Raw genomic sequence first — 16,836 nt, 5'->3', positions numbered from 1 at the left:
GAGGGTCCAGGGCTTGTCCGGGAAGCAGCCTACAGGGAGGCCCTAGCACGACACATTTAGTGGGTGGGGAGGGGAAAGGGCAGGTCGAGCTGCCGGGAGAAGCAGCCACGGGGTGGGTGGCGGCCTCCTGGGAATGATCCCTTCACCACAGAGCGTCAGCATCCAGGTACGTTGCAGGAAATGGCGCCGCTGTTGCAGGAAGGCTTGGTGGGCGAAGCCCCCCGCCCCTCATGCCTGATGACACAAGTGCCATGAGGGATCTGGTCCCGTGAGAGGAACGAGAAGCACAGGAGTTGTGTGTTCCTACTCAGAGCCGCGCGCAGTGTCTGTCCCTCGCGTAGGCACTTCACTGCTCCGCCTGCGGCCAGGCGCTCCTGCCGGGTGGGAGTAGTTCCTCAGGGCACATCCCTAACAGCAGAGGGCTCGCACACAGACCCTCGCGTGCTGCCGTCACGGTGCACGCTTGGGAGGACCAGCTCAGGGTGTCAAGCGCGTGCTCAGGCCCAGATGCGTGCGCGCGCGTAGACAAGGCAGTTTCACCGTACTAGAGACTTCCTTTCTGGGCCAGCCTGTAACGTTCCCGAGCAGCAGAGAGCAGGCTGCCCAGGGCATCGTCTGGTCCCCATGGCCTGAGAACGTCTCCCTCACGTCCATAAGTCTCCCCGAGAGAGCTTTCTGCCCTGAACTTGACCTGCACTGTGAACACACGTGCTTCTCTGATGTAGACTTGGCCTTACCACCGCGTGCACCCTAAAAGCCTCTGTGTCTTCGTCTCACTGTGTCTGCAGATACTGAACGGCTGTACTCAGTGGTGTTTGAGGCAGTCTGCGGTCGCTATGGGAAGAAATACAGCTGGGATGTGAAGTCCCTCGTTATGGGTAAGACGGCGTTGGAGGCGGCCCAGATCATCGTAGACACCCTGCAGCTCCCGACGTCCAAGGAGGAGCTGGTGGAAGCCAGCCAGGCGAAGCTGAAGGAGGTGTTCCCCACCGCCGCGCTCATGCCAGGTGCCGCCCTCTGCCATGCTCGCCATCGTGTCTCTCGCCTTAGTAGTGACTCTCACAGACTCATGCGGGGCATGCTAGGGTTGTCCTTTGGTCTTGATAACTTCTTGGAAAATTCTCTTCCTTGTGAGGCTCAGAGGGGCTCGAGAGAGTTTGGTGGATGCTGTTGTGTGCTGCGATTCAATCTTGTCTTTTTAAAGGCTTCTTAAAAGAATATGCGTTCCTTTCACTGACTCCTGAGGTCCAAAAACATTTGCATTGTGTTTGTATGGGTATTATGTAAAGATTACATCCCTGACAGAAGGCTTTTTCTTTTCACAATCAGATAACACTGACTAAGGTTTCAGCAGCTATGCAAACTTTAACATGTTGATGGTAAGCAAGCACCTAAATCTCCCCAAAGAAGTTTAATTTTTTTTTTTTAAGTTAAAGGCATAATTCTGTTCTGACATGTCTGTTTGTGTGGCCTTTATCGCTCTCTTTACTTGTTTTCCTTTGAAAGGGAAGATGATTTTTCTCCCTTGGGGCGTGTTAACTGAAGGTTGATCACAACGGAATTGCCCACTGGTTCTTAATACAAGTGAGAAGGTCAAGAATGTTCTAGATTACAGGGACAAAAAGTACTTAAAAATGAAGTATTATTTTAAGATGTTTCTAGGAGAAAAGGTGACAACTCAGTCTTTAGAATTCCTGGTGCTAAGGGAGAAAAAGTTTACAGTTTAGCAGTAATTTTGGATTCAGAATTGTATTCATATGAGTCATCATCATTTTTGAAACATGTGTTGTTATCTGTATTTGTACACGTATCCAGAGGGGCAGATTGAGTATTCCCTGGAACCAGAGAACTTTCTGTCAAAGGGCCCTGCTAATACCGCTGCCTGTGTCACATAGAAACCATGTGGACTGTTCTTGGATTACACACACACACTCCTCACGCACGGGTACAAGCACCGCGATTCACACTCCCTTCATCAGCTGCCTCTGGGCTGTTTGCACACCCAGTAATCCTGACAAACTTTAGTGATGGAAACACATCCGTATGTCGCAAGAAACAGCTTAAAATTTACCATCTTATCCATGTTTAGTGTACAGTTCGTAGTGTTAAGAATGTTGAAGTTGTTGTGTAACCATCACCACTCCATCTCAACTTTTACATTGCAAAGCTGAAACTCTGTCCCCATTAAACCCTAACTCCCATTCCTCCCTCTCTCCGGCCCCCGGCACCCACCCTTCTTCTTTCTTGTCTGTGAATTTGAACTGCTCTAGGTGCCTCATACAGTATTTGTCCTTTTGTGACTAGCTTTTTAAAATTTAGCATAAATGTCCTCAAGGTTCATCCATGTTGTAGCATGTGATTTTCTCCCTTTGAAGACTGAATCATATTCCACTGTAAGGGACCACATTTTGTTTATCTCTTCATCTGTCTATAGATAACTCTGTTGCTTCCACCTCTTGGCTGTTGTGAAAACCACTGCTGTGAGGCATGTATATACAAGATATTTCTTCAGACCTTGCTTTCATTTCTTTTGGGGTATGGTCTCAGAAGTGCGATTATTGGATTATAAGGGTAATTCTGTTTTTAGTCTTTTGAAGCTCCACCATAACTATCTTCTATACTGGCTGTACCATTTTATTCTTTCTCCAACGGCCCACAAGGGTTCCAGTTTCTCCACATTTTCACCAACACTTGTCATTTTTTGTCTTTTTGATAGTAGCTGTCCTAATGTGTGTGTAGTGATTCTCTCTTGATTTTGGCTTTCTTTAATGATAATGACGCGGAGCATTGTTCCATATGTTGTTAGCCGTTTGTATGTCTTCTTTGGAGAAATGTCTATTCAAGTCCTTTGCCCATTTTTTTTTTTTGTGGTACGCCGAGCCTCTCACTGTTGTGGCCTCTCCCGCTGTGGAGCACAGGCCTCCGGATGCGCAGGCTCAGCGGCCATGGCTCACGGGCCCAGCCGCTCCGTGGCATGTGGGATCCTCCCGGACCGGGGCACGAACCCGTGTCCCCTGCATCGGCAGGCGGACTCCCAACCAACTGCGCCACCGGGGAAGCCCCCTTTGCCCATTTTTTTAATAGGGTTATTTGTTTTTTTCTTGTTGAGTTCTAGGAATTCTTCATAAATTCTGGATATAAACCACTTATCAGATTACATGATTTGCAAATATTTCTCCCATTTCATAGGTTTGCCTTTTCACTCTGTTGACTGTGTCCTTTGATACACAGAACTTTTTAAGGTTGATGTACTCCCACTTGGCTGTGTCCAGCTCTTGGCCTGTGCCTTTAGTGTCATATTGAAGATATTAAAAAAATCCTGTGTCGGGCTTCCCTGGTGGCGCAGTGGTTGAGAGTCCGCCTCCCGATCCAGGGGACGCACGTTTGTGCCCCGGTCCGGGAGGATCCCACATGCCGCGGAGCGGCTGGGCCCGTGAGCCATGGCCACTGAGCATGCACGTCCGGAGCCTGTGCTCTGCTACAGGAGAGGCCACAGCAGTGAGAGGCCTGCATACTGCAAAAAAAAAAAAAAAAAAAAATCCTGTGTCATAATGCTTTTTCCCATGTTTTCTTTCAGGAATTTTATAGTTTTTAGCTCTTACCTTTAGGTTTTAATCCATTTTGAGTTAATTTTTGTGTATGCTATAAAGTAAGAGTTCAGCTTTGTTCCTTGCACGTGGATATCTGCTTTCCCCAACACAAGATTGTTGAAGAGACCGTCCTTTCCCCATTTTTGAGTGGTCTTGGTAGTCTTGTTGAAGCTCATTTGGCCATATGTGTGAGGAGTTCTTTCTGGGCTCTCTATTCTATCCCATTGGTCTATATGTCTGTGTTTGTGCTAGCACCACACTGTTTTGTTTACTGTACCTTTGTATGTGTTGTGAAATCAGGTAGTGTGAGATTGTTCCAACTTTGTTCTTGTTTTCCAAGGTTGTTTATGGCGCTTCAGGTTCCATTGAGAGTCCATATAAATGTTAGGATGGATTTATGTATTTCTACAAAAATTGCTTTTGGAGTTTTGATATGGATGGCTCTGAATCTGTAGATCACTTTGGGAAGTATGGGACATTATAACAGTATCAAGTCTTCCAGTCCATGAACATGGGATGTCTTTCCATTTATGTGTGTCTTCTTTATTTGTGTCTTTCTTATTTGTTTCTTCCAGCAGTGTTTTGTTGTTTCAGTGTACAAGTCTTTCACCTTCTTGGTTAACTTTTATTTCTCTTTGATGCTATTGTAAATGGAAGCGTTTAAATTTTCTTTTCAGGTTGTTCATTGTTAGTGTATAGAAATGCAACTGATTTTTGCATGTTGATTTTTGTATCCTGCAATGTTGCTGAATTTGTTTATTAGTTCTAACAGTTTTGTGTATGTGTGTGGAATCTTTTCTCCGTATAAGAGCATGTCATGTGTGAATAGATAACTTCACTTCTTCCTTTCCAATGTGGATGCCTTTGATTTCTTGCCTGATTTCCTCTGGCTAGGACTTGCAGTGCTGTGTTGAATAAAAGTGACAAGAGAAAGCATGTTTTTCATGTTCCTGATCCCAGAGGAAAAGCTTTCAGCCTTTTCACATCGAGTAATGATGTTGCTGTGGGCTTTTCATATATGGCCTTTATTATGTTGAGGTAGTTTTCTTTTATTCTTAGTTTAAGTGTTTATATCATGAAAGGGTGCTGAGTTTTGTCAAATGTCCTCTGCATCACTTGAGATGATCATGTGGTTTTTGTCCTTCATTTTGTTAATATGGTTCGTCACATTGATTTTCGTATGTTGAACCATCCTTGTGTTCCCCCTTGGTCATCATGTATAATCCTTTTAATGTGCTATTTAAATAAGTTTGCTAGTATTTTGCTGAGTATATTTGTATCAATTTCTTATAGTTTCTTTGTTTGGCTTTGGTACTAAGGTAATGCTGACCTCATAGAATGAGCTTTAATTGTGGAGAAGAGTTTGAGGAGTATTGGTATTAATTCTTTAAAATTTGGTAGAATTCTCCAGTGAATCCATTTGGTCCTCTTTCCTTTGTTGGGGGGTTTCTCATTACTGAATTAATCTCCTTAATAGTTAGAGGTTTGAACAGACTTTCTCTTTCTTTTTGCTTTGATCTTGATAGGTTGTATATCTTTATTTCTTCTAGGTTATCCAGTATTTGCATACAATTTTTCATATTATTCTCCTTTAATCCTTTTTATTTTTGTGGCATTGGTTTTAATGTCCCATCTTTCATTTCTGATTGTAGTTATGAGTCCTGTTTTCTTTTTTTCTTGGTTAACCCAGCTAAGGATTTGTCTGTACAGTTCATATTTGACCTGGAGTCTCTTTCATGGTTTAACATACAAAGTGCCTGTGATGTTTTAGAAATGTAAATATCCTTTTTCTTCCTCATCCACCCAAGCCTTTCAAGTGGTTTTCCTTCTAGAATTTTTGTCCTATATTCTAAGATTTACTTGAGATATGTTATACTACAATTCCAAGAAAACATTATGTCTCATTCAGCTAGTCTGGTTGTTTGGCTGGATTGCCAACAAGTCTATATTATGAAATCTGCTTGGTGATCCAGTCATTGTAGTGTCCTCATTTGTCTCTCCCAGTGACTAGGTATGAGTTACGTAAGGTGCTAATCGTAGGTAGCAACAGAAGAGAACTGAATCCAGACACCTCCACCATAGAAGTGAGGCAGGAACTGGTTCTTCAAAGACAGTTTAGTCCTACAGAACTCACTAACCCCATTCATTGTGATGACTCTTCTTTCTGTGCTACTCCTTCGCCTCTTCTAGACAAGAGGGGTAGAGGACCTCTTTATTTACTGATTGATCAAGGTTATGAATCTGGCTTTTTAGCCTAAGAATTTTTGTGTATACTTAAACTTTTACTAGCCTCACAGCTGAGAGTGAGGACTTACCAGTGGTTCTAAAGTGTCTCCTTGAAAACAGGTCGTTCGCACACACATAACTGGGAGGTGAGCTAAGCGTGAGAAGATGACAAGAGTATAAAGAAAAGCCCAAGAACGCACCAGACAGGAGACATGTAAAATCGTGCTGGGGTGCTGGGTTAGACCAGGGACGGAGGTCAGAAGGTGCCACTGGACGTTCTGAGTGGGTTAGGACGACAAGCAGTATTTGGTAATTATACGCACCCCAAAGGGGAAGAAGAACAGGAGGAAAAAGGCAGGATGGACTGTGGAGCCGAAGGAAGGGCCGTGTGGAAACCTAAGGAAGCACCTTTCCTTAGAGCTTCTGTTCTGTAACATGTTAGTCACAAAAACAGTAAGGACAGAGATCAAGTTGTCTACCCAAAAAGACGTGCTTTGCCCCCTAGTTTCCACCCCTACTGCATTCCTCCCATCCCCTCTTTTATCTGAGCCAAACCTGAATTCCACCGGAAAGGTGACCTCCTGGGGAGACCAGGGTGTGGTGACTATAACTAGAAAAAGTCACCGCTGCTCTCTTTCTAGGTCTAGGTTTTCATCTTGTTCACTTACCGCTTTGTTACCATCACGCAGCTGTGGATGATAGCATAACCCTTGACTTCCATTTCTTTTCTTTCTGAAGGTATTTTCTGGTGGGGCATTTTAGGTTGTGGAAGGCATCTTGAGCTCATTAGAAAAGAAGGCTGTCTGTAGGGACGGTCTATTATGAATTCAATATCCTTCATTTTGAGAAAGAAACTCTCAGTTCAGGGTGAGAGCTGTGGCCCCAGCAGGTACTTAGCAAGGAAGGCATGGCAGTTTGCCAGGGGTAGCAGGCCCTGATTATGATCCAGGCATGTCTGCCTGGGCCAGTTACCAGGGGAAGCAGGCCCTGATTATGATCAAGGAGGTGTGCCCTCCTTGGGCCAGGCACCAGGCAGTTAGCCCCTGATAGTGACGCGGCTGTGTCCTTGCCTGGGTCCAGCCACTTGGAGGGTAGGGCTGGCCCATGGGGCTTGAAGGCCAGGCACAAGTGACTTGATTACCTTCCTATCAGCAGCCTAATGACGGAATGCTGTGGATGCCTCTCCTTGAAGTGGGTCATGAATGATCTAGGAGGGAGATACTTTTGACCAGTATGTTCTGTAGGCATATACCGCATGCCTTACTGATGAAATATAGGGTGAAGGTCAGAGAAAGATCTAATTATTTTCTGGGAAGAGACATCTGAATCGTGGCACAACTTTTTGATAAGAAGTATTGAAATGTATGTGGCCTAACGTAAGAAAAACTTTTGCCATGGGACGTAAGGAAACCTTTTTAACAGGGTCCCCATGAAGGATGCTGGTACCTCCGTTGTGTTTTGAAGCACATTTCTTCAGTCATGGATTCTTTGAGATGGATGAAATGATGTATTTTGGCATAATTCAGCGAGAGTAACTGGTGTAGAAGGCCAGTCATAAAGTCGGTGCCTCTTCTGGTGTGAAACCCCCTGGAAGGTTCTCCTGTTGGCCTGGCTTTCTACTTTTCCTGCTCGTTTTCACGGGCTGGGATGGGGGGATTTCCCACAGAAGAGCCCAGGACGTGGCATCTGGGCCAGTGGACAGGAGGGGGACAAGGCCGAGCCCAGGAGCGATGGCCCACGCACTGCCCGTCACACAGGCCCCTCGGAGGTGCCAGCCCCCCCCCCCCCCCCGCCGCACCACGCTCCCTCGGGTTTTTCTCTCCCCTCCTACTCTGGAGGTCACCCAGCAGAAGAGCGGAAGTGCACGCTGATCCCCGGCCCCCTGGGCAGCCGAGGCTGTGGTGCCCAGGCCTCTGCGGCTTGGGGACGGCCAGTCCCCGCTCTCCCATCAGCGGAGCCTCCCTGTGCTCTGCAGCCCAGGTCACCTCGGGAAACCAGGAACTCGGCTGTGTCTGCCGTGGAGTGCGGCCCCCCGACATAAGCTGGAGAGCGGCACACGTGGGGACTCCCTGGGCAGGAGAGTGGGCCTTGCCAGGGCACAGCAGGTACCTGTGCTCTTCTCCCGGAGCGCCCCTGATGACCACAGCCCGGCCGCGAAGTGGACACCGCTCTCCGTGGTGTGGGCCCCAGTCCCACTTCTACCCAAGCCCGTTTCTTCCTTGCCAGCCTGCTTTGGCCTGGGTAATTATGTGTCTCCACCCCCGCACCGCCCGCCTTTTGCTTCTCTCTTCTACTTTACTCTGCGTGTGTCGTATGCCCTTAGTCCCCCATGGCTATTAGCAGACATTATCGGCTCCTGCCGCCCCACTCTCTGAACACACGGTCCGCCGTCCTGGCAAGAAGGCACTCATTTCCTTAGGGTCATCCTGTAATTTCCCTCTTCCTTTACTCAGTCCTTAAGGGCATCTGGGGCTGGGTGGCTGCTCATGGGCACATTGAAGAAAGGTGTGTATTGTCAGCTTCGGATATGTGCATATCCGTTTAAGCAGAAATCTACAGTAACGTATAGTTCTACATCAAAAAGAAATTCAGAAAGAGTGGTGGAAGGGCAGTGGAGGAGAATGAAGCAGAATATTCTCAGAGCAGTGGCAGCTTTGTGCTGGGGACGGGGGCTTGAACTTTGGGGAAACTGCGGAGAGCATGTGAGATAGAGGCGGCTCAAAGCTGAACCTTTTACTGATGTGCCTGAGAAATAGGCAAGGACTTCGGCTCGACTAGGTCTTTAGTCTTGAGCTAAGCTGTCTGCTGCTTCTAGAACCAGTGGGAGTTTTGAAGAGATGATGTGCCAGAGGGAAACCTATGCGGGGTGGGGGGGAATTCCTCTGGGTTTATGGCACATGATGACGACAGCAGGGGAGAGTTAGCTGGGAGGAGGACCGGACTCTGAGGGCTTGACCTAAGGTGGAGTCAGAAGGTCTCAGTGGACCCCAGTCCCATGTGAGGTGACAGTGTGACGTGGTACTGGCAAAAATTAACATCCACCTGACAAACCAGGACTGGAACTGAAGTTTCAAGAGTTATTATTACTTAAGCACCGAAGCTGTAGAATTGCAAACATAAAAAGAATCCAGCAGACAGCACATACAGAGAGAAGGTGTGAGTCTCAGGTTACGCCTAGCTTTTCTCATCATGAAATCAATCACAACAGCAGTGAAAGGAGAATATTGAGTATGGACGTGGTAACAAACCACAGTCATGATGCCACGCTCCTTCAAAATCATTTGCTGGTCAGTAATGCCAGTAACAGACCTTTACAATTCTGATTCCCCTTGTCCTGTAGAGTACTGACTTATTTGATGATGTACATGGACGTTACTCCTTTTTCCTGGTTTAAATGTTCTGGCATTCAAAGACTGCCAGGTGCCTGAATTGCTACTAAATTATAACAGAGACATCCTAGACTAAGCCACAAGATATATGTCTTGTCTTCCTGCAATTCTAGCTATTACTTAACTGTGGGCGTAAAGGTTTTTCTCAAATGAACGAGCTGCAGTTTGTTTTTAAATGCGTGGCGGTTCCCCTGTGGATTTTTAAATACTTGGGAGGAAGAGATCATGGATAAAAGAAGTCCTTACTGAAAGACCTCTCAATTCAGTGGAGAGAAAATGGGTAGAGAGATGGCCATGATGGTTTAGTCACGGGTGTCGGCAGCTGAGGAGAGTGGCTTCCAGCCGCTTGGACAGGCTCTGGGTGTCTGAGGAGCAGGTGCTGACTGCACAGGTGCGGACTCGGGGTGGGTGGCACCTGTGTGGGGTGAGGAGTGACCTGTCGTCCCAGTGAACACGGCCAGGTTCCAGGGGACCGCCTGGCTTGCCCCGCATCCCACAGCTTTCCCGTAGACGACCCACCCAGCAGTGGGGACGCAGTGTGTGCACAGACAGTACGGGTACACTTGAACCTGGGACAACACCTGTAATTTATAGTCGGCCCTCCGTGTCTGCACTTCCTCCTCACCTGCCGAGTCAACCCACCACGGCCCGTGTAGTGCTGTAGTGTTTACTGTTGAAACACATCCACCTGTACGTGGACCCGCGCAGTTCAAACCCCTCTTGTTCAGTGGTCAGCTGTATATTAGTCTGTTTATTTTCAATCTTGGAAGATCTGCTCCCAGCATTATTTCGGGGATGCGGTGCACAACAGACAACATATTTCAGCTGTGGCTTGCTTTTCAAGAAATAAAAAATATTGTATTTTTTAAAGAATGGAAAGCAATTACTCATAATAGCCAAAAACTTGAAGCTACCCAAGTATTCACTGATGGATGACTGGATAAATAATATGTCTTATATTCCTCCAGTGGAATATTATTCAGCCTTAAGAAGGGAGGAAATTCTGACACAGGCTACAACACGGGTGAACCTTAAGGACATTGTGCTCAGGGAAAGAAGCCAGACAGAAGAGACAAATACTGTGTTATTTCACTGACAGGAGTCAGCTGCAGTGGTCAGAGTCACAGAGACAGAAGGTGGTGTGAAGGTTACCGCGGCGGGGCGGGGGAGAAGCAGTGTTCACTGGGGACAGAGTTTCTGTCTGGGGAGGTGAGAGAGTTCTCCAGATGGCTGGTGGTGACCCCTGCATAACAAGGTGAAGCTCCTGAATGCCACTGGCTGTGCACTTAAAAATGCACAAGATGGCAAACTTCACGATATTTTACCACAATAAAACAAATTCCGGGCTTCCCTGGTGGCGCAGTGGTTGAGAGGCCGCCTGCCAATGCAGGGGACACGGGTTTGTGCCCCGGTCCGGGAAGATCCCATGTGCCGCGGAGCGGCTGGGCCCGTGAGCCATGGTCGCTGAGCCTGTGCGTCCGGAGCCTGTGCTCAGCAACGGGAGAGGCTGCAACAGTGAGAGAGGCCCGCCTATCGCAAAAAAAAGAAAAAAAAAAATTGTTTCTGTTTTTAACTACCAGAAGCCGTTCACAGATTACGAAGTTGTATTTTGTTAAAGTTCCTGGACAGGCGAGGTAGAAAATGGTGGTAATTGCATGCTGTACAAAGGATTTTTCCGTAAATGTCACAGCTGTGCCTGTCTCCTCTCCCCCAAACCGAGTCACACAGCCACTAGGGGAAGGGCCTTGCTTCCATGCCCCCCTGAGCACACACTCAGTGGGACCTTAGTCCCAGTGTCATGGCATGTTGAGTGGGGCTCCAGCACCTCACCACAGAGTCCTCCTCTGAGAGATACCCATGGAAAGGAGGGGACCCTCACTAGGGGCTTGCTGCGGCCTTCCAGGCGCTGGTGCCTTCGGCATGTCTGCAGCAGCCTAGACAGGAACACAGGGAAAGAGTTTCTGTTTTCTTACAGACCATTCCCGAGGACATAGGCGATAACACCGAGAATTTTATATTTGAGGACTTCCCTGTTGGCACAGTGGTTAAGAAGCTGCCTGCCGATGCAGGGGCCACGGGTTTAAGCCCTGGTCCGGGAAGATCCCACATGTCGCGAAGCAACATGCGCCACAACTGCTGAGCCTGGGCTCTAGAGCCTGCAAGCCACAACTACTGAACCCGTGAGCCACGACTACTGAAGCCCGCACGCCTAGAGCCCATGCTCCGTCCGCAACAAGAGAAGCCACTACAATGAGAGGCCCACGCACCACAGCAAAGAGTAGCCCCCTGCTCGACACAAGTAGAGGAAGCCCACACACAGCAACAAAGACCCAACACAGCCAAAATAAATAAATTAATTTAAAAGAAAGAATTTTATATTTGAGATAATGCCCAGAAAAAACAACATGCACAGAAACTCTGGCCACAGTGTTGAAACTTCTGCAGAATGGCAGCAAGGAAAAAATAGTTGACAGTGGAAAATTATCTCAGTTGACTGTCCTGGTCCCCACAAAATTGGGCTGATCACTTTCAGATTAGTTTGATAGCCGCAGTAATGCACTCCGCTGCTTTCGTCTCTATTGGACGCATCAGGTGAAGGAAATCAATCCATTTTTGATGTGCATTGCTTAGAAGGCACCCACCTTTCTTTCCATCATCTCCTGTTTGTGTAGGAGTTGAAAGCTGAACATGCTTCCTATATCTTTATGTCATCTGCAGTTTTTAGACTCGTTTTGTGAAGTAGGCAGGATTGTTCTTACTCACATTTTATAGGTGAGGATGCAGATTTGGAGAAGTAAACTGAAGAGTGAGGAATCTGACCCCTGGACTTCTAGGCCATTCCTACACTGCCCTGACTGAGAACATTGCATATGGCACTGCCTATGATGACTGGCATCCCTGGTCTCCACCCACCAGAGCCAGGAGCCCCCCCTCCCCTAGTTGTGACAACCAAACAGTGTCTCTGGACTTGGCCAGATGCCCCGGGGGGCGGGGGTCAAAATTGTCTCTGCTGGGGAACCACTGCCCTAAATACAGTGGTAGACTGGGAAGGCATCGTGTCAGGTCCCTCTTAGTGTGTTATGGGGCGGATGGAAATTTCAGGCTCCTGGGCCTTGCTCGTCTTGGAAGGCGACCCTTCACTTGAGTTGTCATTGCCTTTGATGGGCCTGTTCTCCAAATCCTGCCCTGGGAAGGAGGGTGGAATGTCTGGTTGTCCCCACCATCCTCCCATACTTAGGTAAGAATCCTAATTAGAGTCCACCCTGGAAAGGGCGACCCTCAGGGTGAGTCAGCCGGACCTTGTCTCCCCTATCTGCCCTGGAATGTGAACTCATGCCCTGTGATCATGCCTTTCCAAAGCGCTCCTTAGGAATCCACAGTGACATTAAAATCCGGGCATTGCTAAAGGTCTCCTGTAAGGAGGGAGAGGTGTCAAGATCCCCCCTCTGAGAACCTGCTCCTGTAGCTCCCAGCACCCTCGCACCTCCTGGCTGTTGATCCCAGCGGAGTGACCTGGTCTCTGGGTCTGAGGTGGCAGCTGGAGGTTCCTGGAGCCTCTTCCCACTGATGCCGAGAACAGCTGCTAGGCTTCTCTTCCCGTGTGTGTGTGTGTGTGTGTGTGTGTGTGTGTGTGTGTTTCCTTTTTTTTTCTTGAGCTCTGCCCTTGATTGCTAACAATTGCTGAAACATTGCCAGCACACGTTCATGTTTATAGTCATGAATTATGTCGTCTTCTCAGAATCAAGGCCCCAGCTTCTAGTTTCCACCACCAGTGCTGCTACCTTGGGTCCTTGGGGGCACAGTTTCTGTGGCTGCTGTAACAAATGACTGCAAACTTGGTGGCCTAGAACAACAGAGGTTTATGCTCTCACAGTTCTGGAGGCCACAAGTCTGAGATCAGGGTGTGGGCAGGCTGCACTCTTTCCGGAGACTCCATGGGAAGATCCTTCCTGCCGCTTCTGGGGGCTCCAGGCATCCCTGGGCTTTTGGCCGCCTCCCTCCCATCTCTGCCTCCATCTTCACGTGGCTTCTCCTCTGTGTCTGTGTCTCTCCTCTTATAAGGACACCAGTTGCCATGACCTGAACGTTTGTCATCCCCCCTCACCCCCAAGTTCATAATATATGAAGCCCTAACTCCGCCCCCCCTGCCCCAGTGTGATTGTGTCAGGAGGTGGCCCCTTTGAGAGGTGATTAGATCATGAGGGTGGAGCACAATGAATGGGGTTAGTACCCTTATGAAAGAGACCCCAGAGAGCTCCCTCACCCTTTGCACCATGTGGGGACACAGGGTGTACACAGTCGTCTGTGAACCAGGAAGAGGGCCCCCTCAGTGGACGCTGAATCTGCTAGAACCTTGATCTAAATTCCAGCCCACAGAACTGTGAGAAATCAATTTCTGTTGTTTATAAAGCATCCAGCCTGTGGTATTTTATTATAACAGCAGGAACAGAGTTAAGACACCGGTCATTGGATTTAGGGCTCACCGTAAATCCATGATGATCTCATTCTGGAGGTCCTTCATCACATCTGCAGAGACCCTTGTCCCAAATAAGTTCATGTTCAGAAGCACCAGGGCTTAGGACTCGGACATATCTTTGGGGGGCCACCGTTTGACCCACCGCCCTTGGTGGCATCCCTGTGACCTGTAACACTGTGGTGTTGGGCTGCTCACCTTTCAGGCAGGGGCACAGTCAGCATCTAGGAGAGGTGGTCTGCCTACGCCCTTACACATGTGAGTCGGGGTGAGGAGGGGCCAAGCCTTGTCTGAGGAACGCACATGTGGAGGTCTGGGCTGAGCAGAGCCCTGCACAGTGCACCCGTGCCAGGACAGTGTGGGTGTCTGTTCCCCTGCCACGTGACTGGGAGCTTGCATCATAGGCTGAGCCCCCGGGCTGACGCCGTGACATGACCCTCACCTTCCTGTGCGTCCCTGCAGAGGTCTAGATGCAGCAGCTGCTCTGTGTTTCCTGAAACACACAGTGTGTCTGTTGCTATGTGGTATCATCTGCCCCTGAGTCCTGTTCACTCCCCCCGGGAGTGAACCCTCGCTGGGTTCAGGGTGAAGTGTTACAAATGATGCCTGAGCTAGTTAGAGGTTTCATGGATATACCCACTCAACGCTTGAATTCCACGGCACCACCTGAAAGAACTCATGTCCGCTATCTTTTCTGCATTTTTCCTTTTTCAAATCCATTTTTGTGGCAGCCTCTGTGTCCTTTCTCACCAATCTTAGGTCTCTAGGGTGAAGTCAAATGGAAACATTCTTCTATCAGGATCCCTGAAGCTCCACATTCCTTATTTCTTCCCCTGTAGGTCAATCCTGTGAGTGTGGCTTCTTTGTAGCAAGAGCTGTCTGTCTTCCTGCCCTGCCCTGAAACTGACTTAAGCACACCAAGGCTACAAGCTGTTGAGTGGATTTCATTTATGTACCTAATGAACCAGCTTCTCCACAGGACAGAACTCCTTTCACATTTTCAGTCTTTTACTTCTCAGAGTGACTGAGTAAGAAAAAGTTGGTGTACAGTATTTAAAGGATACAAAAGTGTTTCAGGTTTGTGTGTGTGTGTGTGTGTGTGTGTGTGTGTTTTTCAAACCCAAACAGAATAGGCCTAATTTTTTAAAAGATTATTTCCCTGATTTAAAAACAAAAATTTTTTGTTCACTTAAAAAATAATGAATGAATGAATGAATGAATGATACAGAATTTCTGAAGGAGTCAGGCAATAATGTATCAGGACATTCGAGTGATTCATTACTGACTGTAACCTGAAGTTTGATGTAATGGTGGTGACCATGGCTAACATCTGTTGGGGCCTTACCTTCCTGTGTGTGCTTTTACGTGCAGGCCCCTTTACAGGCATTCCTTCACAACTCCACCACCGGGAACATTAATCATTGCTGTGTGACAGTGGACAAAACTGAGCCACACACAGTGGTTGAGAGTCCACCTGCCGATGCAGGGGACACGGGTTCGTGCCCCGGTCCGGGAAGATCCCGCATGCCGCGGAGTGGCTGGGCCTGTGAGCCATGGCTGCTGAGCCTGCGCGTCCGGAGCCTGTGCTCTGCAACAGGAAAGGCCACAACACTGAGAGGCCCGCGTACTGAAAAAAAAAAAAAAAATGTTGAGTACTCACTCCAATCTAGGCTTATTGGTGTGTACTTATTTATGTATAGTACTGTGCTGTTACATTAGGTACATTATGAAATGTTCACAGAACTAGAAATGTTAGAAGGATAAGCTAAAATGAGATAAACTATATTTAAATTTCTAAAATCAGTAGCACCAGAGAACTTTTCCAGCAAAGTTTTCTTTTTCCAGTAGGTTTTAGAGAAAGCATCTGTTTAAATATGCTCCATTATTTTTTAATATGTTGGTTTACTATTGTGTGATACAATTTGAATATTTTGTTTTAAATTCAAATCACGTTGATACTCAACTTTAATCACCGTATCCAGACAGAGGTGATTATTGGATGTCTGTTTGTTTATAGGCATTCTTTCATCCATCTTAATTCATCCGTTAAGTAAAGGGTTTCTTTACTGAAATTTAACCGGTAAGTGTAATTCTCCATGCTGTTAATCAGTGCTTGTTGCAAACAATCTTGAATGCTGTGGTTTTTTCATGTTTTCACATGATAGATTCACACCCCATAGAAACCCTTCACGTAGAATACTTTCACACTGGTTGGAAATTCCTTTCAGTGTGAAATGAAGCATATGTGTTCAGAAGTCATACAGGTCTGTAGTTTTCTTGTGTGACTTTTGTCCAGCTTTGGTATCAGGAAAGTGCTGGCCTCATAAAATGAGTTGGGAAGCGAGCGTTCCCTCCAATTTCTTGCGGTTTCTTTATTTCTTCTTTCTTTCTGAGATGCTTGCTAAATTCACCAGTGAGGCCATCCAGTCCTAGATTTGGGAAGGTTCTTGACTACAGATTCAATTTCTTTAATAGACCTAGGGCTAGTTAGGTTATTAGCGTCTTCTTGAGTGAGCTTTCTAGCTTTCAAAGAATGTGTCCATTTTATCTAAGTTAGCAAATTTATTGATGTGAAGTTGCTTGTCATATTTTGTGTATCCTTTTTAATGATTTTAAGGACCTGTAGTGCTGTCCCTCTTTCACTGTGATAAACTTGGATTTTTTTTTTTCCCTTGATGAGTCTAGCTAAGAGCCCACCAATTAAATTGATCTTTTTAAAGGACTAGGTTTTGGTTTAATCAGTTTTCTATGTTCTCTTTTCTGTTTGGAGTTTATTATTTTTTTCTTTTCTCTTTACTTTCTTAAGATAAAATCTTAGATTGTAGATCTTCTTTTCTTTCTTCCAGTTTTTGATTTTTCAAATACCATTCCTCTTTTAATTCTCCTATGGTCAGGGAAATTACTTTGTATGATTTCAGTTACTTAAAAATTTTTGAGACTTGTTCTTTGGCTCATAGTGTATTCTGTCTTTTGAATGTTTTATATGCACTTGAAAATAATATGTATTCTGCTGTTGTTGGGTGAAGTGTTATATAAATGTCCATTTGGTTAAGTTGCTTGATAGTGTTTTTGAAGTCAGCAGTACCATACTTATCTTCTGTCTACTTGTTTTGTCAATTACTGAGAGAGGAATTTCAAACATCTTTCTCCTTTCTGT

At 46.8% G+C, this 16,836-nt stretch overlaps 1 protein-coding gene across 2 annotated transcripts in view; it reads left to right on the top strand.

The window, feature by feature from the left end:
• Positions 1–16,836, top strand: part of PUDP (pseudouridine 5'-phosphatase) — a 370,323-nt gene that overhangs the window by 32,583 nt on the left and 320,904 nt on the right. For both annotated transcript variants that reach the window (XR_004348107.1, XM_032620277.1), the window contains exon 2: positions 789–1,007. Coding sequence is in view for 1 of the 2 variants with exons in the window: in XM_032620277.1 (XP_032476168.1) it covers positions 789–1,007 (219 nt within the window). In the remaining variant the exon portion in view is untranslated. The remainder of the gene's footprint in view (positions 1–788; positions 1,008–16,836) is intronic.

This window comes from Phocoena sinus, chromosome X (genome assembly GCF_008692025.1).
Source record: "Phocoena sinus isolate mPhoSin1 chromosome X, mPhoSin1.pri, whole genome shotgun sequence".
Taxonomy (NCBI): domain Eukaryota; kingdom Metazoa; phylum Chordata; class Mammalia; order Artiodactyla; family Phocoenidae; genus Phocoena; species Phocoena sinus.
This window is presented reverse-complemented; position numbering and strand designations above follow the sequence as displayed.